Raw genomic sequence first — 27,958 nt, 5'->3', positions numbered from 1 at the left:
TAGCCATGGTTGATATTAAATGCTTATTCCGTGCCTGGCATCTCATTGCATCTTCCCCCCAAAAATCTAAAAAGGGTATTAGCATCCTTGCGGCGCCTGGATGGCGCAGTCGGTTAGACGCAGGACTCTTGATTGCGGCTGGAGTCACGATCTCGGGGTGGTGGGATCGAGCCCCGAGTTGGGAATCCCCGCTCAGTGGGGAGTCTGCTTCTCCCTCTGCTCCTCCGACATTCACGTGCTCAGGCCCACTCTCGCGCTCTATCAAATAAATAAATAAATAAAATCTTCCCAAAAAAAGAAGGTGAAGAAGGAGGAGGAGGAGGTACTACTGTCCCTATTTTAGAGATGAGGGAAGTGAAACACAAGAAATGAAGCAACTTGTATAGTTAATAAGGAAAAGGGCTTGGATTTGAACTCGCTTGTGAACCTGGGTATATGGTCACATACTATGCTGTCATGCTGAGGGAATTGTTTCCTGTTGGTCCCTTAATTCACGGCTGTTTCTGGGAAGAGGGGACTGCCCCGCCTCGTGGTGGGATCCTGGAAACTCAGGCCTGTTTTCTCGGATTTTTTTCCTTCTTTCCTTCCTTCTTTCTTTCTTTCCTTCCTTCCTTCCTTTTTTTCCCTTGCACTTTTTTCTTTAAAAAGAGATGAGATTTGTTTGACTTACATGCTTCTTGCTCTTCCACCATGTGCCCTGAGCAAGCGTGCCCCACCCCATCCTCATCCTCAAGGAACTATCTCCCTCTTCAGCTGAAAACAAATGCTGTTATAACCAGTCTCAGTCAGCTGGAGATGCTATAAGAAATACCATAGACTGGGGCACCTAGGTGGCTCAGTGGTTTAAAGCCTCTGCCTTCGGCTCAGCTCAGGTCATGATCTCAGAGTCCTGGGATCCAACCCCACATCGGGAATCTCTGCTCAGCAGGGAGCCTGCTTCCCTTCCTCTCTCTCTGCCTACTTGTGATCTCTCTCTGTCAAATAAATAAATAAAATCTTTAAAAAAAAATACTGTAGACCGAGTGGCTTACACAACAGATATTTATTTTCTCACAGTTCAGGAAGCCAGGAGGCCGGGATTAAGGTGCTGGCAGATACAGTTTCTAATGGGAACCCTTCCTGGCTTGCAGATGACTGCCTTCTCTTTGTGGCCTCCTCTGACCTTTCCTCCCTGGGTATGCAGAAAGAGAGGGAGAGCTCTCCGATGTCCCTGGCCCCACCCTATAACCTCATTTAACCTTAATTATCTCCTTAGAGGCCCTATTTCCAAACAGTCATAATGGGGTTAGGGCTTCAGCACAAACATTCAGTGTATACATTCTGCCCCTTGCCCTCCCAAATTCATGTTTTTATCATATGCAAAATGCATTCATTTCATCCCAACAGCCCCCAAGGTCTTAACTCATTCCAGCATCAACTCGAAAATCTAAGGTCCCAAGTCTCATCTAAATATCTAAATCAGGTCTGTGAGACTGGAGGCCGATTCACCCAGAGTAAATTCCTCTACAGTTGTGAACCTGTGAAACCAGACAGGTTATGTGCTCCCAAAAAGCAATGGTGGGACAGGCATAGGATAGATACGCATTCCCATTCCAAAAAGGAACAGTCAGAAAGAGGAGAGAGGTGAAATGCAATGGGGCAAATTCCATTTGATTTAGTCTTGAGAATCATCTTCTTTGATCTGCTGTTCTTCCTTGCTGGCCCACCAGGGTGCAGAACAGCCCCCACATCTGTGCCAATCGGTCAACACCCCCCCCCCCGCCAGCTCTGAAAAGGAATCGGTGACCCCACCAAGGCAGTTCTGATGATTTGTGACGCAGGGTTAAACTTCCCTTTTCTTGAAGGATAAAGCATGTTTGCCTCCAAATAGCTTTATGGGCCAGTCCTGTAGCATTCGAGAAGTCCAGCAGCTTTCCCGCATTCTGTCATCCAGTCTTCTCTATCCCCTTTGGTTCTAACTCGTAGTGTTTCTGCTAGTGTAATCCCATCTGATAGCTAATTTGACATGTGCTTCATGCCCACACTCATCTCCTTATCAAATGGTTGCTCAGGCACATCATTAGTGTTCCCTTCAGGACACGCTTCCTCATATTTTTGCAATAGGGATAGGCTGAGAATTTTCCAATTCTTTATCTTCTGGTTCCTTTTGTTTAACAATTTCTCCTTCATCTCTTTTCTCTCAAATTTTGCTATAAGCGGTAAGGAGGACCCCTGCCACACCTTCCATGCTTTGCTTAGAAATCTCCTCTGCTTAGGGGCACCTGGATAGCTCAGTTGGTTGAGCGTCTGACTCTTGGTTTTGGCTCAGGCCACGATCCCGAGGTTATGGGATGGAGTCCTGTGTTGAGCCCTGTTGGGCTCTGTGCTCAACGTGGAGTCTGCTTGAGATGCTCTCTCTCCCTCTCCCTCTGCCTCTACCCCTATTTGTGCGCTCTCTCTCTCTCTCTCTCTCTGTCAAATAAATAAATAAAATCTCCTAAAAAAAAGAAAGAAAGAAATTGGGGCTCTTGGGTGGCTCCGTCGGTTAAGTGGCTGCTTTTGGCTCAAGTGTGATTCCAGGGTCCTGGGATCGAGCCCCGCATTGGGCTCCTTGCTCAGCAGGGAGTCTGCTTCTCCCTCTGCCTGCTGCTCTTCCTATTTGTGCTCTGTCTCTCTCAAATGAATAAATAACATCAGAAAGAAAGAAAGAAAGAAAGCAATCTCCTCTGCTAAATAACCACTTTCGTTGCATGCAAATTCTGCCTCTCACAAGGAAGTGGAACACAATTAATTAGTTTTTAAAAGTTTATTTATTTATAATCTAAAAATAAAGTTTATTTATTTATAACCTTTACACCCAACATAGGGCTCGAACTCAGGACCCCAAGATCAAGAGTCACACGCTCAAGGCACCTGGGTGGCATAGTCAGTTGGGCGTCCGACTCTTGGTTTCAGCTCAGGTCATAGATCTCAGGGTCAAGGGCTTGAGCCCTGCATCAGGCTTGTGCTCAGTTCTTGAGACTCTCTCCCTCACCTTCTGCCCTTCTCCCCTTCTCCCCTTCTTTCTAAAATAATCTTTTTTTTCTGAAGATTTTATTTGTTTATTTGACAGACAGAGATCACAAGTAGGCAGAGAGAGAGGAGAAAGCAGGCTCCCCACGAAGCAGAGCCTGATGCGGGGCCCAATCCCAGGACCCTGAGATCATGACCCAAGCCGAAGGCAGACGCTTAACCGACTGAGCCACCCAGGCGCACCGACATCTCCACCGAACCTTCTTAACAGTGTCCCCACAGCCTGGTTTCCTGGCTGGACGGTGAGCCCTTCAAGGGCAGGGATTTTGTTTCTGTCATGGCCGAGTCCCCTGCACCCAGGGGACTTGGCACAACGGAAGAGCCACTCACGTTTAATGACAGAATCAAGGGCACGGTTGTGCTTTGCCCACTTCCCCCAGATCACCCAGGGCCACTGTCTGGCAGCCTGTTTGGTTTTCCTTCCCAGGCGGTGTGCTTTATGCTTTACCTGCCCTTCCATGCGGGCATCTGGCACTTAGCAGGTGCTCTGTGGCTCGTGTTCTGGGAGGGGCAAAGCCAGATAATGGTACGAGACCATGCAGCTGTTGGGGTGGTCTGTGCCTCTTCTGTCGCTGGCGAGGACCACTGGAGTTAGCAGCAGAAGGCTCTTTGATCAGGCGGAGGTAAGCCCAGTATCTGGTGTGTGGTAGGCACCCAGGAAATGGGAGTTTCCTTCCCTGCTGCCACCTGTCTCTCTGCCTTCCTCCTAGCTGTGGGACAGGCCTACTGGCTGACCCCTGTGGGCAACCTTGGAGTGGGCTGCGGCCTGGGCTTCCCCATCATTAGAGCTGGGCAGATTGTGGGATGCCGCAGGGGATTGGGGGGTTCAGGTCAGGCTCGGTGCGCATGTTTCTGGACAGGTGTCCTGTAAGGGCCGTCCCTTCTCTCCCAAGCTCCCCAAGAAATCTGTCATTTTCCTTCACATCCAGCTCAAGGAACACTTCCTGCAGGGCCTTCCCTGGCTTCCCCCAATGGGCGCATCTCTCCTTCCTCTCAGGGCCCAGGCCCTTTGCACTCACAGCTAGCCTGTACCGCAGCTGATGACTCACCTGTCTTTTCCCTCCTGCTGGACCAGGAGTTCCTGGAGAGCGGGGCAGGGCCTGAGCCACCAGCTCATTTTGTAGCTCCCCTGCCCCCATGCCTAGCACCGAGTAGGGAGGTCATGGATGTTGATTGGACCGAAGTATACCCTGGCTTTCTGGGGCTATCTCTGCCCTTGGCACAGAGGAGACTATCTCACCAATACGTTGCGGGAGTCAGAAAAATCTTCCCAAAGGAGGGGGCATGGTGGTTTCCTCTGCATCCTGGGTCCCTGTGAGACCTGGGCCTCCAGCTTGGTGTTACTTTGTATTACTGTGAATTTTAGCGGTGGTTGTACTCTCGCTGGGGAGGGGGCGTGTGAAGGCCTAAGGTGTATGGATCTCTGCTGGGCATCCCTGGTTTATTACGGCCGATCTTGCACATGACGGCACTCTCTCTTTAAGCACCACTAGGGCCCAGCCCCTTGGGGCAGCCCTACCAACCTCTACTAGCCTGGGTGTGTTGCTTTTGAGATGAAATCTAGTTGCCAGCCCGGCCTAGGGCCTTTACACTCAAGAGAATGACCCTAGCGTGGTCGGTAATAGACCCAGAAGCAAGACGTGGGAAGAAGCATAATATTTTCACACACAAGTCTTCCCCCCGAATCACCCCACAGACACATCTGCCTTTTCTGGGCCACAAGTATGCACCAACACCAAGGACAGGCTTAGGTGCCTAGGAAGATGACCAAGCGCTTGTCTTTAACCAAACTGTGTCTTTGAGGAAGGAAAGCAGCAGCATTTTTACCGATGTGGAGTCGGTAGTTCCGGGCCTGGCCCCCACGGGCTGGCGGAGGAGCCTCACTTTCCTCGTCTCTCAAAATGTGGCTCCCGAATGGCCCAGCCCCGGGGTCCTCGGTCAGGGTCAGATAAAATGTGGGAGATGACAGGGATTTCGTAAACAATTGAATGCCGCCTTCCAGAAGGCCCTCTCTCCCTGACACCGAGCAGCCAACTCCTACTCACCCTTGAGAGCCCAGTTCAGAAGTGGTCCTCTTTGTCACTCTGACCCAGGTCAGAATCCAAGTGTTTCCTGCACCCAGACAAGACGACCAGCCTCCTCATTGCCCCCCACCTCGCTGAGGCCATCACTGGGTGGGGAGGAGCTGGGTGGGGGCGGGGGGACAGGCCCTCCCAAATGTGGCCACTTTGTTGTGCCTCATCACAGCCTCTTCTGTTCGCCACAGAAGTCTGGTCTGGGGTGGAGGCGGCGGGATGTCCTTCCACATCTGTAAGGAGGTTAGAAGAGCTGTGTGGAGGGTGGGCACCCTCACCTTCTCCCCTGTATGTAATGGGCGTATAGTGGATACTGACCTGAATGCCCAGCATAGGAATTCTGATCCAAAAGCTACCCCTTGCTAGGTGTCTGCCATCTCCCAGGCCCGGAAATGAGCGCCTTCTGTGTACTAATCCTGTGGGTAGGTGCTCTCTGTCATCTCCGCCGTACAAAGCTGGAAACTGCAAATCGGGGCGGCGGGCTAGCCTGCTCTGGGATTGGAACCCTCCCCGCCGGGCATGCACACAGCGTTGCTGCTGCTTGGGGGTTGCGGTGGTCAGAGAGGAGGACTCACGCCAGGCTGGGTGAGGAACCTTCTTTATAATGACTGGGGCCTGGCATGTTTTTTTCCCTTGGCTTAGGATTCAGACTTGGGATTTACCTCTTGGGATGGATATGGGCTCGTTTCCCTGAAGTGTGCTCAGCCTGCCGGGTGGAGAGGGGACTGGGAACACTACTCTCCCTGGTTTTCTGAGGGAGCTGCAGGCTGAGCCAGGCTTCCGGAAGGCAATAGGCCAACTGCTCCTACATGGCGGGAGCTGGTGTGGGGAAAGGTGATCAGCTGAAATTACAGCGAGTCATCAAGAGGGCTCTAGGTGGGGGAGGAGTGGGCCTGTCCCCCGGCTTACCCGCCCCCCTGAGTCCAGTGATGGCCTCAGGGAGGTGGGGGGCAGTGAGGAGGCTGGTCCTCTTGTCTGGGTGCAGAAAACACCCCAGGTGGTGGGGAGGGATGGGACTTGGATTCTGACCTGGGTCAGAGTGACAGGGCTTGGTGGTCGTGACCCTGTGGTGCTGCTTGTCTAGGCCTGTAGGGGGTCTGCCCCCCTCTCACAGGTCCCCTGCCCTTGCGGCGCCACACTGCATGGTGACAGGTGCACCCTTTTCTTTCCCACCAGGTGAGCCTCCCTTGCAGGGCCTTGAAGGGCCAGGACTGGGTCTCAGCTGTCGGGGGCTCCCCAGGCTCGCAGGGAATCAGAAGAAGGAGCATATGATGGTCCCCTCGAAGGGAGGGGGAGAGACTCTGTGGAGGAGCTAGGCTTCCTAGGAGGGATGGAGTTTCCTTTAGAGGATGGCAGACAGGTGGAAGGAACCACATGGCCAAAAGCCAGGAGTCAGGAAGGCCACCACAGCCCATTCGGCTGGAGGCCCAGAGGAGCGCGTGGGTGTGAGGGGATGAGCCCTTGTTTCCCAGTCGAGGAAGCCGAGGACAGAGAGACCAACCAAAAGGTGTGTTTGGCAAGGCCCAGGCAGCCCAGGGCCATCACCACCTGCCTCCTGCAGGAGAACAGGCTCGCGGTTGTGTCCGTCCCGGGAAACACTTGCAGATTTCTGCAAGAGGGAGGAGCGGGGTTGAATGATGCGTGCTCCTGTGGTGGTTGGACTGTCGCTCTGCTCCAGGTGCTCTACCCATGTTGTCTCTTGAATGCTCATGACAGCATTGCGACAGGAGCTGCCATCAGCCCCACTTTCCCCGTCAGGAGACCGAGGCCCAAAGTCACACAGTCACACAGTCACGCAGCGAGCCTAAATGCTGTCATTCACACCCAGGTAGGTCTGAGTCCAGAGCTCTGACCCAAGGCTATGGCAGGGCAAGCAGGTGTCAGTGGGCATGTGGCGATGGCCCAGGCCCTGCCCAGTGTGAGCCGCTGGTGTGAAGAGCACTATTCTGGGAGCCTGAAGACTCGGTGTGGCTTCACCCCTCCCTGGGAAGAGCACATGGGAAGAATGAAATTTGGGGAACTGAGCTCCCCTGATCCCACACTTCTTATCTCTAGAGCCTCATAGCCACACTTCCAGGTGGGGCTTGTCATCGGACAAGCAGCACAGAGGAGGAGAGTGAGGCCCAGAGCAGTGCAGTGGCTGGCCCTGGCCACAGGACGTCTCACAGCTCCGAGTGTGGCCAAGAACATGGCGTGTGGTCTGACAGGGCTGTTTGCCTCTCACTGATTGAGTGATCTTGGGAAAGAAACTTCTTGCTTTGTGTCTCACTGTCCTCATCTGTAAAATGGGTTAGTGACCTCTGCCCTTCTTACGAGACAGGATTGTGAGGACATGGTTGAAGCAGATGGAAATAAAGAACAAGGAAGCGGGGCATCTGGGTGGCTCAGTCGGTCAAGCGTTTGCCTTTGGCTTGGGTCATGACTGAGGGGCCCTGGGATCAAGCCCCACGTCAGGCTCCCTTTTCAGCAGGGAGCGTGCTTCTCCCTCTCCTCCCTGCTTGTGCTCTCTCGCTATCTGTCTCTATTTCTAAATAAATAAAATCTTTTTTTTTAAGATTTTATTTATTTATTTGACAGACAGAGATCACAAGTAGGCAGAGAGGCCCGCAGAGAGGGGGAAGCAGGCTCCCTGCTGAGCAGAGAGCCTGATGCAGGGCTCGATCCCAAGACCCTGGGATCATGACCTGAGCCAAAGGCAGAGGCTTTTTAACCCACTGAGCCACCCAGGCGCCCCTCAAATAAATAAAATCTTAAAAAAAAAAAAAAAGAACAAGGAAGAAAGGATGTCTGCAAACTTGACATACTTGCTCCCTCCCCAAAGTAGCTGGGTGCTTTTCACACCTTTTTACCTTTTGTTGCCCCCGCATGTGTCTGCGCTCCAGCCCTCTGCTGAGGGAGCTCCCCCTTCCCGGCAGAGCCCACGGTCCTCTCTCTGGGACCATTTGGTAGGGAAGAGAGCGAGGGCCACACTGTGGGGCAGAGCACAGAAGGGGCCTGTGAGTGGCCTGGACAGAAAATGCTGGCTTGAGACCAGGCAGCCTCCAGCCCGGTTCCCACTTGGTGGTGGGAGCCCCAGGCTCAGGTTCTGACCCAGGGGAGGGCCCACATCCCTTCTGGGCTGCCACCAGGTGGGGGACAAGCTGACCTTCAGCGGGCCTTCTAGACTGTACATGGCGCCGTGGAAGCCAGGTGGGGTGTCTAGATCTGGCCAGGAGCTCCCAACCCCCCGGGGGCTTGCCCTAAAGAAACGTGACCCCTAGCTGCTCTGCCTGAGCCTCCCTTCTCCTTAAGCAGCTCTCAGTCCCTGTCTCCCCCTCGAGCAGGCTCCGAGTACCCGTGCAGTACCGTCCACTTGTTCTCAGCCTCGCCGAGCCTCTGTCTCCCTCATCCGGGGCACGGGAAATTCCCTCCATCTTGCCCAAATGGGGCGCACGCTCTGCTCCCTGGTCTGGTACAGGCCACACTGGCTCCGGGCGCGTGTGGGCTGTGCAGAGGGCTTGGTGGTGGTTGCAAGAGGGTGGCCTGGGTTCAAATCCTGCTTCGGGTGCCTGCGTGCCAGCTCATTAACTGGGGCTCCCTGAGCTTGTTTCCACCTTGGTAAAACGGAGACAAAATGACACCTGCCTCATGGCATTGTTGAAAGATTCCCAGAGATTCTTCTACAAAGTGCCTGGGTTTGGGGTGCTACATTGTAGCTCTGATCATTGGCATCATTTTGTATCTTGTGTATCTCTTCTCCTTGGACCGGGTTTGCTGGTAAAGCAAGGTTTTCTCCTTGACCTTGGGATAGTCTGATGCAGAATTGCCGCCCAAGCCGTGTGTGAGGAAGGGCAGGTGGCCTCTAGGCAGCCCTTGCCCAACAAAGGCACCGCACAAAACAGTCCAGCGGGGTGTGGGCGTGGAGGGCAGGAGCTGCGTGGCTGGGTTCACAAGGTGTCTGCAGGCTGTGAGATGGGCCACGGCCTTTGGGGGCACCTGCGAAGTGGGATGAGTGTGGGAATGAGAGAGCCCACAGTGGGGTAGGGACGGTGACCAGTCCCCGGCTGCTGCTAACTAACGGGTAGACTGCTCTCTCCCCCAGAGACTGATGGAGAGGCAGAGACGGAAGGCGGACATCGAGAAGGGGCTGCAGTTCATCCAGTGAGTGTGGGGCCGCCGGGCAGGCTGAGTGGGGTGGGTCCTCTGCCGGTTTCTTCTCACTAAGCCTTTGCTGCTCAGACTCCCATGTGTGCAGGGGAGCGAGGAGGTGGGACGTGCTAGGCAGGGGCCAGGGGAGTGTAGATCTGTGAACACCCCATGTGCACACACTCCCTGACTCTGGTCACCCTCCAGTCCTGCTCCGTCTACCATTTTATTTTTAAGATTTTATTTATTTCACAGAGAGAGAGATCACAGGTAGGCAGAGAGGCAGGCAGAGAGAGGGGGGAAGCCAGCTCCCTGCTGAGCAGAGAGCCTGATACAGGGCTCGATCCCAAGACCCTGAGATCATGACCTGAGCTGAAGACAGAGGCTTAACCCACTGAGCCACCCTGGTGCCCCTCCATCTACCATTTTACCCTCACCCTCCACATATCCTGGCACACTTACTGTTAATTCTTCTGCTAGCCTGTGTACAGCTTATAATCAATCAATCAATAAACCAGTTTCCACTGATTAAGCACACCTCTTAGGCCCTGTGCTGGGCTCTACACATCCATCATCTTCTCAATCCTCCCAACAGCCCAGTGAAGTAGGGGGCCTTATTTCCATTTTGCTGAGGTTCCGAGAGGTTAAGAAACTTGTCTGCGATCACACAGCTGTAAAGTGTTAGGATTCTAACCCAGGTCTAGCTGACCCCAAACCCACATCTCTTTCCATTATTTGCCCCTCAGTACCCACAGGCCGTGTTTGGGGTTTGTTTATTGGTTTGTTTTTCCTTTTTTTTTTTTTTCCACACAAAGCATTTTTACTAACTTTTTTTCTTTTGTTTTTCGTAAATAGATCCCCAGAGGCCCATTTATCATGACATTATTGAAGTGTTAGCTGAAGGGCCCCTCGCTTGCTTGGGTCCTTTCCGAAGCCATGGAAGCCTCCCTGAGCAATTCTCTGTTTCTGGTTTTGTGGGATTTTTTTTTTCTTAAATGGGAATCCCCACAAAACCCAGGATTCACCCTTATCTACCCTCATACAAACTCCCCAATTTTGTTCTCTCACAGAGACCCTTAAAACACGACCTGCCTCTTTCCCACAGACTGGGCCCGTTGTCACGCACACCGGGTCCGCATGGTCCTGGGGGCCTGTGTGGAGGCTTGAACACCAGAATCAGGTGACCTTTAGGTCAGGGTGTGCCCCGCTGGACAGGGAGCTGGTGCTGGAGAGGGGAGGCCAGGAGGGAGGCTAGTGATGGGGCCTGGCTGGGCAGTACAGGGAACGGCGATGGGCCCTGGCCCCCGACCGGTGGAGAGGCGAGTGAGAAAGCAGGGTGTGAGCCCCACTGTCACAATCAGGGACATGCCCTTCCTACACACACAGGGGACATCGGCATCTCACCACTTCTCACTCGCTGGCTCAGGCTGCTCTTTCTTGCCCAGAGGTTGGCGGCAGCTCTGAACAGCAGAAGGAGCCCAGCCCCGCACTCTGGCCCTGGCTCTGCCGCCACCATCCTACTGTGTCACTGCCCCCTCCGAGTGTCTGTTTTCCCCTGGTGCCATGAAGGACCAGGAGCCTGCCCTTCTAACTGAGCTATTCAGCCCGACAGGTGTGCCTCCGCTCTCCTGGACTGGCGTTTCCTTCTGCACTGAGCGGGCATTTCGTGGACCCCAGCAGAGGACAGGGCGCCCACAGCCCCGTCTGCTTTGTTGAGGCCGGCGCGAGGGGTCAGACTCCGAGCGGACCTGGCACCAGGACCTGGCACTGGCCGGGGTCCTGCGTGTTTTGCAGGAAGGAACCGGGGGGGACCTGAGGTGGACTCTTGGTGCCGCCTGGGGCCTGCATTTGCAGGTTTGGTGTGTCGAGGCATGGTCATTCCCAGGGAACTGCTTTGTTGGGAGGAGGACAGCCGGCTCGAGCTGGAGCTGGAGTCGGCCCGTTCTTTCTCAGCCTCCGCACCTGGGGAAGCCTGGCCGTGGCCCTGGAGAAAACACAAGGCCTTGCTCCAACCCTTCCATCAGAAATGGAAGCCCAACCTGGCGTTGGTTTAGGGAGGAAAGACTGCTGTCCCCTTATCCCAGTCTGCCAGGTGACATCTGAGGTCCGAGCGAGAGAACTCCATCCCGGGCATAGTCTGTGGCCTTTGGCTCGGGCTCCTGGGGCCTCCATGAGTCTGAGGCCCCTGGGCTCACCGGGACTTCGTACCCCTCTCCTTTTCCTGCTAGGTCGACACTACCCCTAAAGCAAGAAGAGTATGAGGTGAGTGTCAGCTTCCAGGCTGGGGGAATGCAAAGGTGAAGGGCAAGGGTGTCCCGGGTGGGGGGTTGGGGGGGGCGAGAGAGGCCAGGCGCCAGGCCTCCACCCCTGAGCCCCGTCTGCACCCTGCCCACACCCGGCAGGCCTTTCTGCTCAAGCTGGTGCAGAACCTGTTTGCTGAGGGCAATGACCTGTTCCGGGAGAAGGACTATAAGCAGGCCCTGGTGCAGTACATGGAGGGGCTGAACGTGGCCGACTACGCCGCCTCCGACCAGGTGGCCCTACCCCAGGAGCTCCTGTGCAAGCTGCATGTCAACAGGGCCGCCTGCTACTTCACCATGGTGAGCGCGCCGCCCTCCCTCCCTCTCCTCTGCCCCCAGATGCCCAGCCGAGCAGGGCCGGTACCCCAGTGAGCTTCTGCAGGGCCGGCTCCCCCACGTCCTCCCCTGTGAGTCTCCCCAGCTACTCCCAGCCCCAGCCGCGCCGAACACTCGCCCGCAGAGCCTTCAAAGTGCTGGTACAAGAGACAAAAAACAGTTTGTAATGTTACTGAGCCCCACCCCGGAGGAATTAAGTTAGGCGCTCAGGGTGGTGGGGGCGTTGGCAGGAGGAGGCTGGGCAGTCAGGGCGGAGAACCGCTCCCCTCATGGTGGGCTGGGCTGCCTCTTTCTGCAAAGGCCTGGCCTCTCCTGCTCCTCCGTCCTGTCCCCCCTGCCCCCTGAAAGCTCTGGCTTCCACCTCTTCCCTGTCCAGTTTGCTCCCTGATTCAGTCTCTCACCGGATCCTTGGGGAGGCTCTGCTGGGAGCCCTGGAGAGGCCCCAGTAACAGCCCTGAGGGCCGGAGTGGACCGTCCCAGAGAAGCGGGTCTACCAGATGCCTGTTCACACCCTCTCCTGTACCCTGAGCTGCCTTCGTGCTTCCCCTTCCTCTCAGAGGTGCCTTATTACTCTCGGTCTGTGGTGCCCTGAGCCGCAGGCAGGTATGGAAGTAGACGTGTCCGGAACACCACGCTCAACACCGAACAATTTGAAGGCCCGTCCGCTCCCGTGGCCTGCCAGTGCCCGTGGGCGGCCCCTTCAGCTGGACGTACGGATGCTCTTGACCAGAGTATGAAGGCCAGAGCTGTTTCCTGGAGCCCTGGAGCCCCCCCGCCCTGACCCCGGTCCCCCAGCAGCCTCCATCTCCGCAGGGAGAGGGGCAGGAGGCCCGGCGGGAGGGAGGGAACGGGCACCGACCGCTGAGCCGCCCCGCCCACCCCTCTCCGCAGGGCCTGTATGAGAAGGCGCTGGAGGACAGCGAGAAAGCGCTGGGCCTGGATGGCGAGAACATCCGGGCACTGTTCCGCAAGGCCCGTGCCCTCAGCGAGCTGGGGCGCCACAAGGAGGCGTATGAGTGCAGCAGCCGGTGCTCCCTCGCCCGGCCCCACGTGAGTGCCCCGGCCTGGGCTTCTGAGCCTGCTTCCTCCCCTGGGGCAGGGGATGGACCCGCACACGTGGATACGGACTGTGAGCTCTAGTTGTGTTTTCTCAGGCACTGCCGAAAACACGCAAAACACACCGTATGTATTAGCTCACCTCATCCTTGCATCGGCCCTTTGAGGTAGATAGTATTATTGTCCCCATTTTAAAGATGAGGAGAGACAGGAACTTACCCGAGATCACAGCTGAGCGTGGCAGACCCCACCCTTGAACCCAGGCGGTCTGATTCTAGAACTTGGCATCTTTTTTTTTTTTTTTTTTTAAGATTTTACTTATTTATTTGACAGAGATCACAATTAGGCAGAGATGCAGGCAGGTAGTGGGGGGAAGCAGGCTCCCCACTGAGCAGAGAGCCCTATGTGGGGCTCGATCCCAGGACCCTCAGATCATGACCTGAGCCGAAGGCAGAGGCTTAACCCACTGAGCCACCCAGGCGCCCCTTAGAAGTTGGCATCTTAACCTCCGTACTATGACGGTACAGGGTTGCAGTGGGGACTAAAAGGGGCACCACATGTGCCGGGATCCTGATGTCAGGCTGTCCCTCCATGAGGGAGAGATGGGGGAGGGACCAGTAGTGAGCCTCGCTTGGCGTGGCCCACACACACAGCTGGGCACGGGTCCCTCCCCCTTTATTCATCCATTTAACAAGTATTTACTAAGCACCCATGAAGTGCCTGGATCTGTGCCCTTCAGGGATCCACAGTCCACTAGGAGACATGGAAACAGCCCTGGGGTCTAGGCCTGACTCCACCACTGAACCCCAGCGTGACCTTGGACGAAACACTTCCGTCCTGCACATTAGCTGCGTGTCTATAAAGGGCCCCTCCTATTTATCCCAGAAATAATGGGCATGAAAAGGCTCAGTTCTGCCCAGCAGTGATCTGGATCTTGGAAGCCTCCTTGGAAGGAGGCTTGGAAGCCCTTGGAAGCCCTTCCCTGGAGGAAGGTGGGCTTGAGTGGGGCCGGAGGAAGCGAGAAGGGTCTGGGCAGTCAGAACAGAGGGGAGGCCACGTGCGCAGTGGCCCAGGATGTTGGTGTCAGAGAGCTGGATTTAGGATTCTAATCTTGAGTCAGCCATCTACTAGCTGTGTCACCTTGGCCACACACAGCTTAGTCTCTCTGAGCCTTGGTTTGTACCCCCTGTCAAAAGGGGGTGACAGGGGCGCCTGGGTGGCTCAGTGGGTTGAAGCCTCTGCATTCGGCTCAGGTCGTGATCCCGGGGTCCTGGGATTGAGCCCCGCATCGGACTCTGCTCAGCGGGGAGCCTGCTTCCTCCTCTCTCTCTCTTTCTGCCTGCCTCTCTGCCTGCTTGTGATCTCTCTCTGTCAAATAAATAAATAAAATCTTAAAAAAAAAAAGGGGGGGGTGACAATACGCCATGCACGATCAGGCTATGAGAACAGAATCCGAAAATCATATAAGGCAGTTGGCACAATGGCCAGGCACAGTGAGTCCAGAAAACATTCACTCTTCCGATACTTTTTGTTTATTACTCATGCTTCACCAATTCAGTTTAAAGATTTTATTTATTTCTTTGTAAGGGAGAGTGAGTGAGCGAGCACAAGCAGGGGGAGTGGCAGGCATAGGGAGAAGTAGGCTCCCCACAGAGCAAGGAGCGGATGCGGGACTTGATCCCAGGACCCTGGGATCATGACCTGAGCTGAAGGCAGAGGCTTAACCCACTGAGCCACCCAGGCTCCCCTCCAATTCAGTTCAGTTCACAATTAAGATCCTTTCTAACGACAGTAGTCCCTGAGCTGTACAGCATTTTCTAGCCGCTCCACATCTGAGTCTCATGTCTACTGTGCATGGGCAGGCAGGGGGGCATTTGCCCTACTGTATGGTGAGGCTGCTGGAGCCCAGCAAGGCCGCTCACTTGCCTGAGGAAAGTTCCCAGATGTGGACTTCTGACTCTGAGTTGGGGGACTCCCCCATTTTCCAGTCTTTGTTGGCAAATGCTGGCTGAGCTCTGCTCTGTGCTGGGTGCTGGGGACCAGAGATGACTACAACTCTGGCCCTGGGATCCAGGAGCTCATCAGGTAGGGAGATGGACAAAGGCACAGGTTCTTACAACATCCTTGTTGCCCCTTTGGTGCCTGGACCATAGTTACCGTTCCTTTGTTTATGGTTGGTGTTCCCCACTGGACTGGAGCCTCCATGAGGCCCGGGCTGTCTTCCCTGTGACCGTGGTGTCCCTGACTCCTCGCCCTTGCCTGCCACATAATGTGCACGCAGTAATACAGCCTTGGAGGGGGGAGGAAAGTTGGGTGCTGTTACTGAGCACTAACCGTGGGCCCGCCATGTTCCAGACTTCCCACATTCTCGCTCCTATGGGCCTGGGCACCACCCACATGTCCTCTCTTGCAAAGAGTTCTAAGACATTGCGTGGTGGAAGAAGCCAGTTGTAGAACAATAGGTACAATATGATCTCACTTATGTAAAAAAAAAAAAAAAGGGAGAAAATCCTCACAAAGCAAAACCGAGCATCCTTTCTAGGTCCATAGGGACATATGTAAATTTCTAGAAAAGATACGTAGGGAAACAGATCAGAGCATGAGGCACGTTCCCTCTGGGGAAGAGCCTGGGGTAGGGGTCGGGATGGGGGTGATCCTGAGGAGCACTTGCTCTCTCTGTAGCATTTCAGCCCTCTACAGTAACACTACTGCTTGCTGAGGTTTAGAAATAAAAAGATCATCTTAAATTCCAAAATAAAAAATTATTCCTTTCCCTTCCCCACAGTAAAAGGACAAAGGGAAGCCTGAGTTCTGGGTCAGCCCCACCATGTACGCTGTGTGACCTGGGTAGCCAGTGACCCCTCCTGGGGCCTCACCCCCTTGTCAGTAACATGGGGTAACAGTGGACATCCCTCCCCGCCCCACACACATCCCCCACCGTGGCCCCGGGAGGGCTGCTCAGGGTCTCCGGAGAGACTAACCCACTGCACCCTGTGTCTTGTCACTCCAGGATGAAAGCGTAACTCAGCTTGGTCAGGAGTTGGCTCAGAAGCTTGGGCTTCGAGTTCGGAAAGCATATAAGAGGCCCCAGGTAAGGTGGGCTCTGGGCACTGAGGGTGGGCCAGGGTGGAGATGGGGAGGTCTGAAGGAGGACCAGGCACCTTCGGGCAGAAGTGGGTGAGGGCGGCCAGGGCCGGCCCAGAACAGAGGGGATTGACAACAGGTGATCTTCTCTCTCTGTTGGCCGAAAGCCCTGGACCGACGTCCAGTACCTTCTGGGAAAGGAGAGAACAGCCAAAGCGTGCAGTTCGCCTTAGACGCCAGCTGCTAAAACCTGTTCCCTCCCTTGCCCTGGCTGATTTAAACACCCAGAGATGGCCTGAGTTGACACTGGTGTCCTCCGGCCTTGTGTTCTCAAATAACCGCTGTGGGGTGCGTCCTGGAGACATGGGCATCTGTGTGGCTCTTTGAGATCCACGTTTATTCACTTGGCATATTTTATATCGCAAAACTGCATGGGGGAGAGGTAATGGCTCTAGGGTCATTTGTGACCTTGAGCAACTTAGTTCTCTCTACCCTGGGGTTTCTGCATCTGGAACATCAGGACCCTTATGCCCGCCTCGGGGGGTTCGTGGGAGGATCACAAGGAAAGAGTGTTTGATGTGGTGCCTGCCACACAGTAGGAGCATGTATGTGGACGTCCTCTGCCCTGGTCCCAGTTACAGGAAGAAAATGCCCTAGTCTGACCCCGAGACAGGGCAGGTAACTTTGGGCCAGCCTAGGGGCAGGGAGCCTTAGGGTAGGACCCTGTAGGGGCCTATAGAACCTCAGCAGCCCGTGTTGGGGCCCCTCTGCTCCCCCGGCTGATGGGACCCGGAGCATCTTTCCAGAGTCTTCATCTGTCCCCACTTCTCTAATCTCTGCAGGAACTGGAAACATTTTCTCTGCTCAGTAATGGCACTGCGGCTGGCGTGGCAGATCAGGTAGGATGGGGGGCAGGAGCCCCAGCCCCCTCCCTGCCTCCAGTACCAACCTGTCCCGAGAGCTTCGGATTCACTCTCTGGGCATGACGACCCCAGCAGTGGGTTCAGAGCCATCACACTGAAGGGCTGGGCTCGATCTGTCCTAGTCTAAGACAGTCTGTGAGCCAGACACCAGCCCTGGGAAGACGGGGTGACTGACCACATAGACCTGGGCCAGACTCACAGATAGCTCTCGGGACTCACAGCACACCTCCTAAGATCGGCCTCCTGGGACCACAGGGCCAAAGGGTGGGGACAGGCTGTGGCCGCTGTTGGCGGGTGGGTGGCCTAGTCCGATGACCTTTTGGCTTCCTCGCCCTCCCTGCCGCCGTTGCTTTCCTCTCCAGTGGCCTTTCTGCATCTCAGCCTCTAGGTCTCTAATGTCCTCCCTCTGCCCACTTTCTCTGCCTTTCCATTTCCAGGACCCAGCTACAGCACACACCCCCACTGAGGCCCTTCCTGGTACCCCCGCCCAGGTGGCTGCTGGGGAGACACACAGAAATGGGGGGCAGAGCTCAGACCTGGGGTCCCATGGGGACGAGCCCAGCCTGCTGCTGTGTGAGCTGTTCTTGAGCAGAACCTTTACCTCTGAGCCTCGGATTTCAAACCTGTGAAATGAGGGTGTTCTGTCCCTTGGCTGGAACAAGGGAGCAGACCCTGTGAAGTGTAGCACCCGCGGGAGCCACGAGGAGCAGTCAGCATTATCCTAGCTTTTGGATGTCCCCACTCCCAGGGCCAAGACCCTCGTACAAACCCGGCTCATCCTGGGGGCGGGGCAGGACCCTGCACACACACTGGACACGCCCATTGCTCACCACGCATGCTCAGGTGGACTTTGAGGCTTTCTGGAAGACAAGGGACAGGCCCTTGGAGCACTGATGGAGGCTGGGGTCCTGCCTCCTTGTTGTACGTAAGGGGAGACTGAGGTACAGAGCAAGGATGGGACTTGGCAGACATCGTACAGCGAGGCAGGGGCAGGCCTGTCTGCTTCCGGGTGTTACAAGGCTTTCATTCATTCCCAGGGAACCCTTTTTTGGCCCTGGGCTGGGTACTGGGGCATAGCTGAGTCAGGCAGGCACATCCTTGAACTTGGGGACTTGTAGGTGCCCAGGGAGGCAGATATGGCTCTGTCTGTGTAGCATTACTCGTGGATTGTAACCAGAAATTTGGGGGCCTGGCGTATGTTGGATGCTGAAAAGCAAACACAAACAAAAAACACATTTGGTCTAACCAAATGCCATGGACTGGGCGTCTTATAAACAACAGAAATTAATTTCTCACAGTTCTGGAGACTGGAAAGTCCAAGGTCAAGGTGCTGGCATATTCGGTATCTGGTGAGGACCCGCGTCCTGGTTCACAGATGGCACCTTTTAGCTATAACCTCACATGGTGGAAGGGGTGAGGGAGCTCCCTGGGGTCTCTTTTGTAAGGGTGCTAATCCCGTTCAAGAGTGCTTCACCCACATGACCTAATCATCTCCCAAAGGCCCCACTCTTAATACTGTCCCCTTAGGGGGTAGGATTTCAACATATGAATTTGATGTATGTTGAACATCTGGCAAATATTCAGACCATAGCAGTGAATGAGTGACTGGAGAATTGTAAATAACTTCGCAATGCCTTAAAAGAGTACTACTGACCCCTATTACAAAGAAGAAACCAAGGCCCAACGAGTTAGATGACTTGTGTGAGTCCACTGAGCCTAGGGCTAGGTACATAGTAAACAAAACATTTGTGGTTCCTGCCTTCAAAGCACTCAAGTCCAGGGTGAATGGATACTAGCGTGGTAATTTCTGGTTACAGACCATCCTGAGAGCTGTAAAGGCAAAGTGTGGGGAGCCACGGGCCACTGGAATAGGGAGGCCTGATTTAGATTGGGCATCAGTGACCTTTCAAATGAGACCTGAAGGTTGAGGAGTAGGCAGGGGCACGGTGTGGTGGTAAAGCTGCATTTCAGACAGGGGAGGGATGTGCAAAGGCCCTGAGGCTAGGAGGAGCTAAGAGAGTGGGAGGGACCAAGTGGAAGGGAGGCAGGACCCTAGTGGGGCTAGAACAGTAGATAGAAGCCAGACCACCTTGCCCCTGGGGAGGAGCTGAGTCTTCATCACAGGAGTGTTGGGAAGGCACTGGAGGGGAAGAATATTGATTCTGTTCATTAATTCAGAAGAGATTTATTGAGGGCTCCTATGCGCCCAGTATAGAGTTGATCGAGGCACTGGATAGGCAACGGAGGGAGAAATAGCCAAGGAGCCCCACCTTCATAGAACTTACAGCGCAACTGGAGGAGACAACAAACAAAAAGTGATCAGTGCTGTGGAGATGGTTGGCTGGGGAATGCTGGGGCAGTTGGGAGGGGTTGCAGTTTTAAACAGTGAGCAAGGAAGGCCTCAATGAGAAGGAGACACTGGAGCGAAGACCTGCAGATGAGGGATGTGCCTTGAGGAGGTCTGGGGGAGGAGGCAAGGGGAATGGTGAGTGCAAAGGCCCTGAGGCAGGCATGTGCCCAGTGTGTGGGGACAATAGCCAGGAGGCCATGGTAGCTAGAGGCTGGGACGCAGGGCTCCTCTTTCCTCTCGCCAGAGGTGATAGGGAGGCAGGAAGTCATTTCAGGATGATCTTATTCAGACTTCCTAGATATCAAGAGCTCCTGCCTTATTCCTAGAGCTGAAGAAATAGGGGCTCCCTATTGTTGTTTTCTGCTGATAGTGTTATAACAGCGCCTTACAGGACTGTGCTGGGGTGACCCTGGTTGGGTATGTGATGAGATGTTCCTGCTTCTTTCCCTGCCCACAGTGACTGCCCTGGTTAAAGCCGCATGCCACTAGGGCTAGCCTCCCCTTCCTGTACCCTCAAGATGAACTCTGACAGACAGGCCTCTAGGTCTCTCCCTAGTATAGGGACCCTCCGTGGTTATTAATAAAAGTGTCTGTTTAAAAGTAATCAACTCTGGATCCTCTTGCCTGGCATTCAGGCTCCCCAGCAGTCGAGTTCCGACACCCCTCTCCGGCCTCCCCTCCTGCTCACGCACCAGGCAGTGTGTGTGTGTGCATTTCTGCCGGGCTCTGCGACAGGCTCCTCGGAGAGCAGGACGGTGGGTTCCTCCGTTCTGTGCCTCCGCTCGGCACCCCTTTGGAGGCAGACAGGTCAGGTCTCTGCAAACTGGTGGCATAACCTAAAGGAAATGATTTGACTTGGAGCTTTGGGTTCCTCTCTGTGAAACAGAGGTGATTGTACTCAGTTCCCGGGGTGCTTGTGTAGACGACGTGAAGGCAGGCAGGGAAGCCAGCAGCCAGTTACCTGCTATGTGGGTGTCCCTAGCAGGGAAAGGCAGGGACAGATGAGCCTAGCAAGATAGGCTAGAGCTGGGTGGTGGGTAAGGGGCCCGGGGAGCCCTAGACACCCTGGGCAGGGAGATGCACGGCTTTCCCTAGCATCGTTCATCTGGCCTCTCCTTCCGGCCTCATGTGACAGCAGCAGCTCTGACCCGGCACGGCAGCAAACACACCAGAGACACTGAACTGCCCATCTTTGCCAAGCCAGGGCCAGGCTCCAGGGCGTGAGGAGTGTTCTGTGCGGGTGGGGGTAGGGGGTGCACAGGGCTAGGGCTGGGGTCGGGGCCGACTCCTGAGTCCCAAGTCAGACAAGCCCTTTTCTGGCCCAGGAGTGGCAGCTTCCCCGGGCCCCTGGACCGACATCTCCTCCTTGCACTTGGCGGGGGGGGGGAGGACAACACTGAGGACGCCTGGACCAAGGGTTGAGCTCACTGGGCAGTGAGGTGCAGGCCCAGCCTGGCAGAAGGCAGGACCCCGAATCCGTCTTGTTGCTGTCAGCACTGCTGCGGGTCCATAGGACAGGATGGCGAGCAGGGTCCCTGGGACAGGATGGCGAGCAGGGAGGCTCCGGTCCCCCTGCCGCCCTCGGAGGGCACGCAGAGGACATGGGGTCACCCGGGGGCCAGCCAGGGAAGGAGGACTTCAGCAGGACTGTGCAGGACTCCGAGAAGGGGAGGATGTGCCAGGATTGAGGAATGACTCAGGCCACAGCCAGAGGGGGACATGAGGCAGGGGAGATGCCGCGCGCGAGTCCCTCCAGGCCAACATCTTGACAGGCAGAAAGCACTTCCTAAGTTCTATGCACATGTCAAGTGATTTCAAACTTGTAACAGTTCTAGAAGGTGGGTGACTGTACCGTCCTTAATCTACGGGTAAGGGAGCAGGCCCAGGGAGGGTGAGGAACTTGGCCACGCCCCAGAGCAAGCTGCAGCCCCGCTTTCCCTCCAACAGCCGGTGCATGGGGGGGCAGTGGGATCCTACCTGGACTCCTTCAGCCTGGGGCTATGATTGGGGCAGGGGACACTGGTGATTCCCGTTTGGCACTTTTGTCTTTGAGCTGCAAGCTATCCATGCAGGGCACGGCTGGGTAAAAGCCAATCACCCTCCCCAGGGTATGGACCCTATCCTGTGATGGGCAAGGAAACTGAGGCTCAGAGGTTATAGCTCTTTCTTCGCAGGGTACCCCTCCAGCAAGGGGCACATGTGAGGCTTGTCTATCCCTGCTCCCCCTGCCTCCTGGCTCCTGCCCGTCCAGCCCTGGGTTTCATTCCAGCAATAGCCACAGGGTGGGGGTGGGGCGGGCACCGTGGCCTTCCCGGCCCGTGTCTGCCTGACCCTCTGTGTCCTTCCTCTCCCCAGGGAACTTCCAATGGATTGGGCTCCATAGATGACATCGAAACAGGTAGTGTGGGGTGCCTGGGTGGCTCAGAGGGTTAAGCCTCTGCCTTGGGCTCAGGTCATGGTCTCAGGGTCCTGGGATCAAGCCCCGCATCGGGCTCTCTGCTTGACAGGGAGCCTTCTTCCCCCTCTCTCTCTGCCTGCCTCTCTGCCTACTTGTGATCTCTCTCTCTGTGTCAAATAAATTAAATAAACTGTTAAAAAAAAAAAAAAAGAAAGAAAGAAAGAAAGAAACAGGTAGTGTCCCTGATCTGAGGGCTCAGGGCAGGGACAGGTCCCCAGGGAGGGCTCAGCCTGAGGGCTGAAGGCTCCCTGCCCTAGCAACCCCCTTAAGCATGAAAATAAATAGCGGGTCTAGGAAACCACACTCCCTCTCGGGGAGGAGAGGGTGGGGGTTGGCCACACCGTAGGGCAGCGCTGATCTCGTGTCCCCCACCCCAAGCCAGCCCCTCCCCCAACTGGGAGTCCCCTTCTTTTCCTCACTGGCTTCCAGGAAGAGTGACAAGTGACCCTTAGAACAGGCGTCGCTTCTCCCCAGGTAGGATATTCAGGACCTGAGCCAGGTCCATTCGAGAGATAACACAGGACCGAAGGACCCTGTCCTGGTCTGCGGTGACCTTCCTTCTGGTGACTGAGCCTCCAGCCCCCAAGTCAGGCCAGCGCAGGCAGGGCTCCTGACAGGAGCTCGGAAAGGAGGGAAGGTGCTGTGCGAGGACCCTGGAGCCCCAGAGCACCTCCCCCCACTGCCGAGCAGGAGCCCCTGTGGCTACTGACCCCACCCTCGCATCCACAGACTGCTACGTGGACCTGCGAGGCTCCCCGGCCCCCCTCCCCTCTACCCCCACGATGCCCCTGTTCCCTCACGTTCTGGACCTGCTGGCCCCCCTGGACAGCAGCAGCAGGGCCCTCCCTGGCACTGAGAGCCTGGACGACTTTTCTGACGGGGATGTCTTTGGGCCGGAGCTGGACACCCTCCTGGACTCACTGGTGAGCCGAGTCGCCGCCCTTCTGTGCCCCGGAGCCCCTCCCCCAGCCTGGACCCCAGCATATTCATCCTCCTGTCCCACAAGCTGGGAGGGTCCCATCTCCATGTCACAGTTGGAGAAACTGAGGCCTGAGGGGGGGAAGGGACCTGCTTGGGATACAAACATGAAGCTCTATAGAACGCACAACCATGGGGTGCCTGGGGGGCTCAGATGGTTAAGCGTCTGCCCTCAGCTCGGGTCATGATCTCCAGGTCCTGGGATCGAGCCCCGCATCAGGCTCCCGGCTCAGTGGGGAGCCTGCTTCTCCCTCTCCTTCTGCCTCTCCCCCTGCTTGTGCGCTCTCTCTCTCTCTCTTTCTCTCTCTCTCAAGTGAATAAATAAAATCTTAAAAAAAAAAAAAAAAAAGACTGCACAACCAGAGGGACCGTGAAGATCCCTGGCTCCACTCGTGGGATGGGTCAGGGCTGAGGCACAGAGGGTTGGCCTGCCTGGGGCCTGGGGAGCCTGCCTCTGCCCAGGCCAGGGTGGTCAAGTTCTCCTCCAACACCTCCTTCTGTTCCTCACCTCACAGTCCCTGGTCCAGGGTGGCCTGCCTGGCAGCGGCGTGCCCAGCGAGTTGCCCCAGCTGATACCCGTGTTCCCCGGTGGGACCCCACTGCTGCCACCTGTAGTGGGTGGCTCCATCCCCGTCTCCAGCCCCCTGCCCCCGGCCTCCTTCGGCCTCGTCATGGACCCCTCCAAGAAGCTGGCTGCCTCTGTGCTGGATGCCCTCGACCCCCCAGGCTCGGCGCTGGACTCCCTCGACCTGCTGCCATACTCGGATACGCGCTTGGATGCCCTTGACAGCTTTGGCTCAACCCGTGGTGCCCTGGACAAGCCCAACTCCTTTGTGGGTGAGGCCTGGGTGGGCACGGGCACCCCCACCCCCTTGGCAGTTTTCAGAGTACCACGGCATCTCCAGTCTCTGGGAGGCAGAGCTGGGATCACCACTCAGTTCAGCCGAGGTCCAGGCCCTCTGTCCCCATCGTGGTTCAGGGCCACCGCCTCTTAGTTGCCTTGTCTCCTGCAGTGTTCAGCCCAGTGTGGGGCTGAGGCCAGAGGGGCTGGCTGTCTTGTTCAAGACCAGACAGTGGAGCTGGGCGAGGCCAGGACTCTGGACTTGCAGTATAGTGCTCTCTGGCCAGCCTTCTGGGGCTCTGGGGTTGCCAGGGGCCCAGAGAGGAAGCAGAGCTGTCAGGGCCCTCGCAGGACCAGCTTTCAGACGCTCGGACCTGGCTCAGGCCACTCGTGGCTCAGGGGGATTCACGAGGCCACAGGAGCCAAAGGGAGACTTCCTCAAGTCGCTGATGGCTGAGGGAGGTCTTAAAGGAGAAGGTCCTTGCTGTCAGGGGGAGCAGATGACACAGGCTTGCATGACCGAGGGACTGGCCGATGAGGAGAGTCGTCAGCAAGAGGGGAGGGTGCGTTGGGGGCCTTGAAGAGCTGAAGCTGGTGTCAGAGGACCTTTGAGCCACGCTGAGAGCTTGGGCTTTCTTCCGGGGGCAACGGGGGCCACGGCAGGTGTAAGACGGGCTGCTCATGCTCAGGCTGGGACACTGCTCTGTCCCTGGGCAGTGGCCCTGAGGGTAGGGTCAGGAGATCAGCACAAACAGTAGAGGCTGTGTGGCCTGGGTGGTTTCGACAAGTTAGAAATGCCTAGGAGAAAGTCCTCAGAGAATTTCTCATCCCTTTGGGGCAGGGCGGGTGACCCCTGTGTCTTCTTGCCCAGAGGAAACCAACTCACAGGACCATCGTCCCCCAAGTGGTACTCAGAAACCAGCCCCCTCGGTGAGTGCTTGGTGCAGATCTGTGACCAGGTACCCTGTGCCCTCTCGGGTGGCAGGGAAGTGGGTATGGGCTCCAGAGTGGAGGTGAGCCTTCCGCATGGGATGGGGTCCTGCACCCCCCAAGGAGAGGCACCCTCAGAATGGCCTCTGCCTAGCCCTTCCAAACTGAGCTGCATGCTGGGAGGGTGAGCTGAGGGCACGGCCCACCCCTTGTCTGACAGAAGAGGACACTGAGGCTCAGGGCTTAAGTAACTTCTCCAGGGTTAGTAACATCCCTATTCTCGGGACTCATCTCATTCTGTTTAGGAGAGCCCTTGGGCAGGTAGCAGGCAGTCTGCCCTCCGCACTCTGGCCTCAGCCTAGACACTAGCTGTGTGGCCCTGGGGAAGTAACCTAACCTCTCTGGGTCTTGCCTTTTTCCCCCATCTGCTGATGCCCTGGGGGCTTGGGAAATAGAGGCTGGGAGTGGGGAGGGGGTGTGCACAGGCCCCAGCTGGGGCCATTCCTGTTTCTCTGCTTTCATGTTAGGCTTTTGCTCAAGGGAAGGTTCTGGGCCAAGATTAGTGTCACCCATGCACTCCCTCAAAGCGAGTTCAATCCCAATGTTACAGATTCTTGGATCATGTTAAAAGGAATTTCCTTATATAAAGAATTCCCTGGCCAGGAGGGTAGGAGAAAGGGGTGGGTCCTGGGCTACAGTTCTGCTCTTGGGTAGGATGGGGGGGGGGGTCATAGAGCCCCCCCAACCTCTGGTGCCCAGGCTGGCTACAGTGGCTCCAGCCAGGGTCCGGTGCCCAAGACGGCCAACCTCCTCCTGTCACAGCCAGAGCCCTCCATGCCCAACACCGCCTTGCTCATCAAGAACCCCTTGGCTGCCACCCACGAGTTCAAGCAGGCCTGCCAGCTCTGCTACCCCAAAACAGGTAATGTGATGCCTTCATATTCCTCTACCCCTCCACCCAGAGATACTGGGAATCCAGAATAGCTTCCCGGGGTGACAGAGCCCGAGTGTGCCAGTCAGGGGAAAACAGGAGCCCCTCTGTGTATTTTAAGCAGGTGGGGAGTTGGGGGAAGGTGTAGGACATGGGGTTCTGGGGCTTTCAAAATTGCCACAAAGGCTAGAGGAGCAGAAGCTGGGAGTCTCCCCAGCCTCTAGGCTGCTCCTTCACAAGCCCAGGACCAGAGCTGAGTTGTGCCGCTCTCACACGGGGGTCAGGGGCTGCTGCCTCACAGCCTCCCACAGCCCAGAGGCTGCTGCCTGGCCATGGGGTGGCGTCCAGCTGGCTGCGGCAGGAACACGTTAGCCCACACCTCGTGCCACCTCCGCTTCACTGTCCACTTCTCCCATGAGAGCATCTCCCTGTGTGGATACAAACCTGGCCTGGAGGCAAAGGAGTCTGGGAAATGTAGTTCCTAGATTCCCATCTGCCAGATCCAAGGGAGGTGACAGAAGCCATTCACAGTAGATGCCCAATGCTGGGAGACAGTTTTCAGCACACCTGGAATCTTAGAATTCTAGTCTGAGACTCATTTGCCAGAATCCCGGACGTTTTAGTGCAATATTATTTTGGGAGGCCAAGTTTAAAAGTCTTAGCAGTCTAGAATTCTCCGTCTCAGGGGTATGAGTTGACAGGACCTCAGAGGCTGTCCAGTTGTTGTCCACACACTGCAGGACCTTCCCCTTCACCCCCGGCCACATGCACGTCACCCCCTGAGAGTCCTTCCAGCAAAGCGCCCATGGACCTGCACGGGTGGGGAGCAGGGCGCCATCTTGCTGGATGGCTGCGCCCGTGATAAAGTCCTTCCTCACACGGACCTCAGGCTGCCTCCCCAGTCCGCACACCCGCGGCCTCTCACGCCCTGTGAACTGCGCAGCTGGTGCTGGCACAGGCAGGTCACATGGTGTCCTCGCGGGGCTATTTCCCCGCTGTCAGTGGGAAGGAGGCCCTGGGTCAGAGACTTGGCCGGAGCAGAGCTGGGAGCGTGAATTCGAGCAGCGCCCTTCCAGGTAGGATAAGAAAGGGACGGGCCTGCTCTCTGCCAGGTGCTGTCTTCCTCATTCCTTCTAGAGAAACACTGAAAAGTCTGGCTCCCTGGAGAGTCCGAGGGGTGATGCAAGGCAGGTGGGTGCTAGAAAGGGGTCCTTGGAGGGGCCCCCTGTCTCTAGGGAGCACTTGGCGAGGAAAGGAGGCCCAGCTGATGGTGGTAGGTTTTTAGGCAAGGGTCCAAGTCTCACTGCTTGGGCCTGTCAGCTGTCACCCGTCAGCCCTCCACCTGAAATCTGTCCCTGTCCACGTGTCCCCTCAGGGCCCAAGGCGGGCGACTACACCTACCGAGAGGGCCTTGAACACAAGTGTAAGCGGGACATCCTGCTTGGCCGGCTCCGGAGCTCCGAGGACCAGACCTGGAAGCGGATCCGGCCCCGGCCCACCAAGACCAGCTTTGTGGGCTCCTACTACCTGTGCAAAGGTGGGTGGCTGCGGCGGGGGCCGGCAGTGCGGCCGGGGCCTCGCTCCTCTCACGCCCAGCCCTGGCTCTGCCCTTCCTCACCGGCGGGCGGAGGAGGACGTTCATCCAGGAGTCATCGCACAGCAGAATGAGCATCTAGGCCCTGTCTTGACAGCTCCACAGACTGGGGGAGAACATTCGAGATGTTCCATTCCACCTAAAGCCCCTACTGAGTGTGAGGGCCTGGCGGTCCGTGGAGAGTCGTTGCTGTCACGGCTGCAGGGTCCCGAAGGATTGTGGGAAGGATGTGGGGAGAAGCCACGTAAAGCACATAGGACTGGTACATAGTAGAGTAAACGGATTGATAAATATTAGCTTTTAAATGTTATTGTGTTGCTGTTGTCCTCACTTCTGGCTCACGTCGACATGGCCGGTATTTAATGGATGTTTGTCAGGTACCTTGCTTGCCGACTTCGATTTCCCAAGCAAGCATCTTGGAGCAGTCTTCACGGCTCTCTACAAATAGTCACGACATCGCTAGGCACTTAGTGTCGCCCTTCTGTACCCACCATCACGCGTCCTCACAACTCAGGGCTGGGAAGCTGAGGCTTCAGGAGGCTCCGCCTTTGTCCCTCAACCCAGCCAGAGGCAGTAGCCCTGGGCTCTCTGGATCAGCTCCCTGTCCTCCCAGCAGGATCTTAAGGAAGGACATGTCGCTTCTGGGCTTGAAGGCCTCAGTCAGCCCTCCCCTGGCCAGTGTAGATGAAGTCCATACTCTCCGAGGCTTACAAGTCCCCCGTCTGTAACCACTCTGCAAACACCCAGAAACCTGGTCTCCTTTGCACACTGGACCTTGATCTTGAACTTGATCAAGTGGCCCCCAGATCTTGGGAAGCCATTCCATACGGGGTTCCCCGCCCAGTGCAGAGCTGGTTCGGGCACAGAGCAGCCGGTGGTGACCGTCTGTCCATTGGCTCCCTTGTCCTTGTGTGCCAGCAGCCTGG

At 56.2% G+C, this 27,958-nt stretch overlaps 1 protein-coding gene across 5 annotated transcripts in view; it reads left to right on the top strand.

Annotated features, from left to right (window-relative positions):
• Positions 1–27,958, top strand: part of ZC3H7B (zinc finger CCCH-type containing 7B) — a 52,427-nt gene that overhangs the window by 12,528 nt on the left and 11,941 nt on the right. For 2 of the 5 annotated variants that reach the window (XM_080811973.1, XM_080811970.1), the window contains exons 2-13: positions 9,191–9,266; positions 11,480–11,513; positions 11,654–11,851; positions 12,779–12,937; positions 15,954–16,034; positions 16,870–16,926; positions 21,656–21,698; positions 22,488–22,681; positions 23,252–23,573; positions 24,419–24,507; positions 25,330–25,429; positions 26,814–26,975. In XM_080811973.1, the coding sequence (XP_080668099.1) occupies positions 9,214–9,266; positions 11,480–11,513; positions 11,654–11,851; positions 12,779–12,937; positions 15,954–16,034; positions 16,870–16,926; positions 21,656–21,698; positions 22,488–22,681; positions 23,252–23,573; positions 24,419–24,507; positions 25,330–25,429; positions 26,814–26,975 (1,492 nt within the window). In that variant the 5' untranslated portion in view covers positions 9,191–9,213. The remainder of the gene's footprint in view (positions 1–9,190; positions 9,267–11,479; positions 11,514–11,653; positions 11,852–12,778; positions 12,938–15,953; positions 16,035–16,869; positions 16,927–21,655; positions 21,699–22,487; positions 22,682–23,251; positions 23,574–24,418; positions 24,508–25,329; positions 25,430–26,813; positions 26,976–27,958) is intronic. The other 3 variants (XM_080811974.1, XM_080811972.1, XM_080811971.1) reach the window with 3 other exon arrangements.

The sequence above is a fragment of the Martes martes genome, assembly GCF_963455335.1.
Source record: "Martes martes genome assembly, chromosome: 8".
NCBI classification, from domain to species: Eukaryota; Metazoa; Chordata; class Mammalia; order Carnivora; family Mustelidae; genus Martes; species Martes martes.
This window is presented reverse-complemented; position numbering and strand designations above follow the sequence as displayed.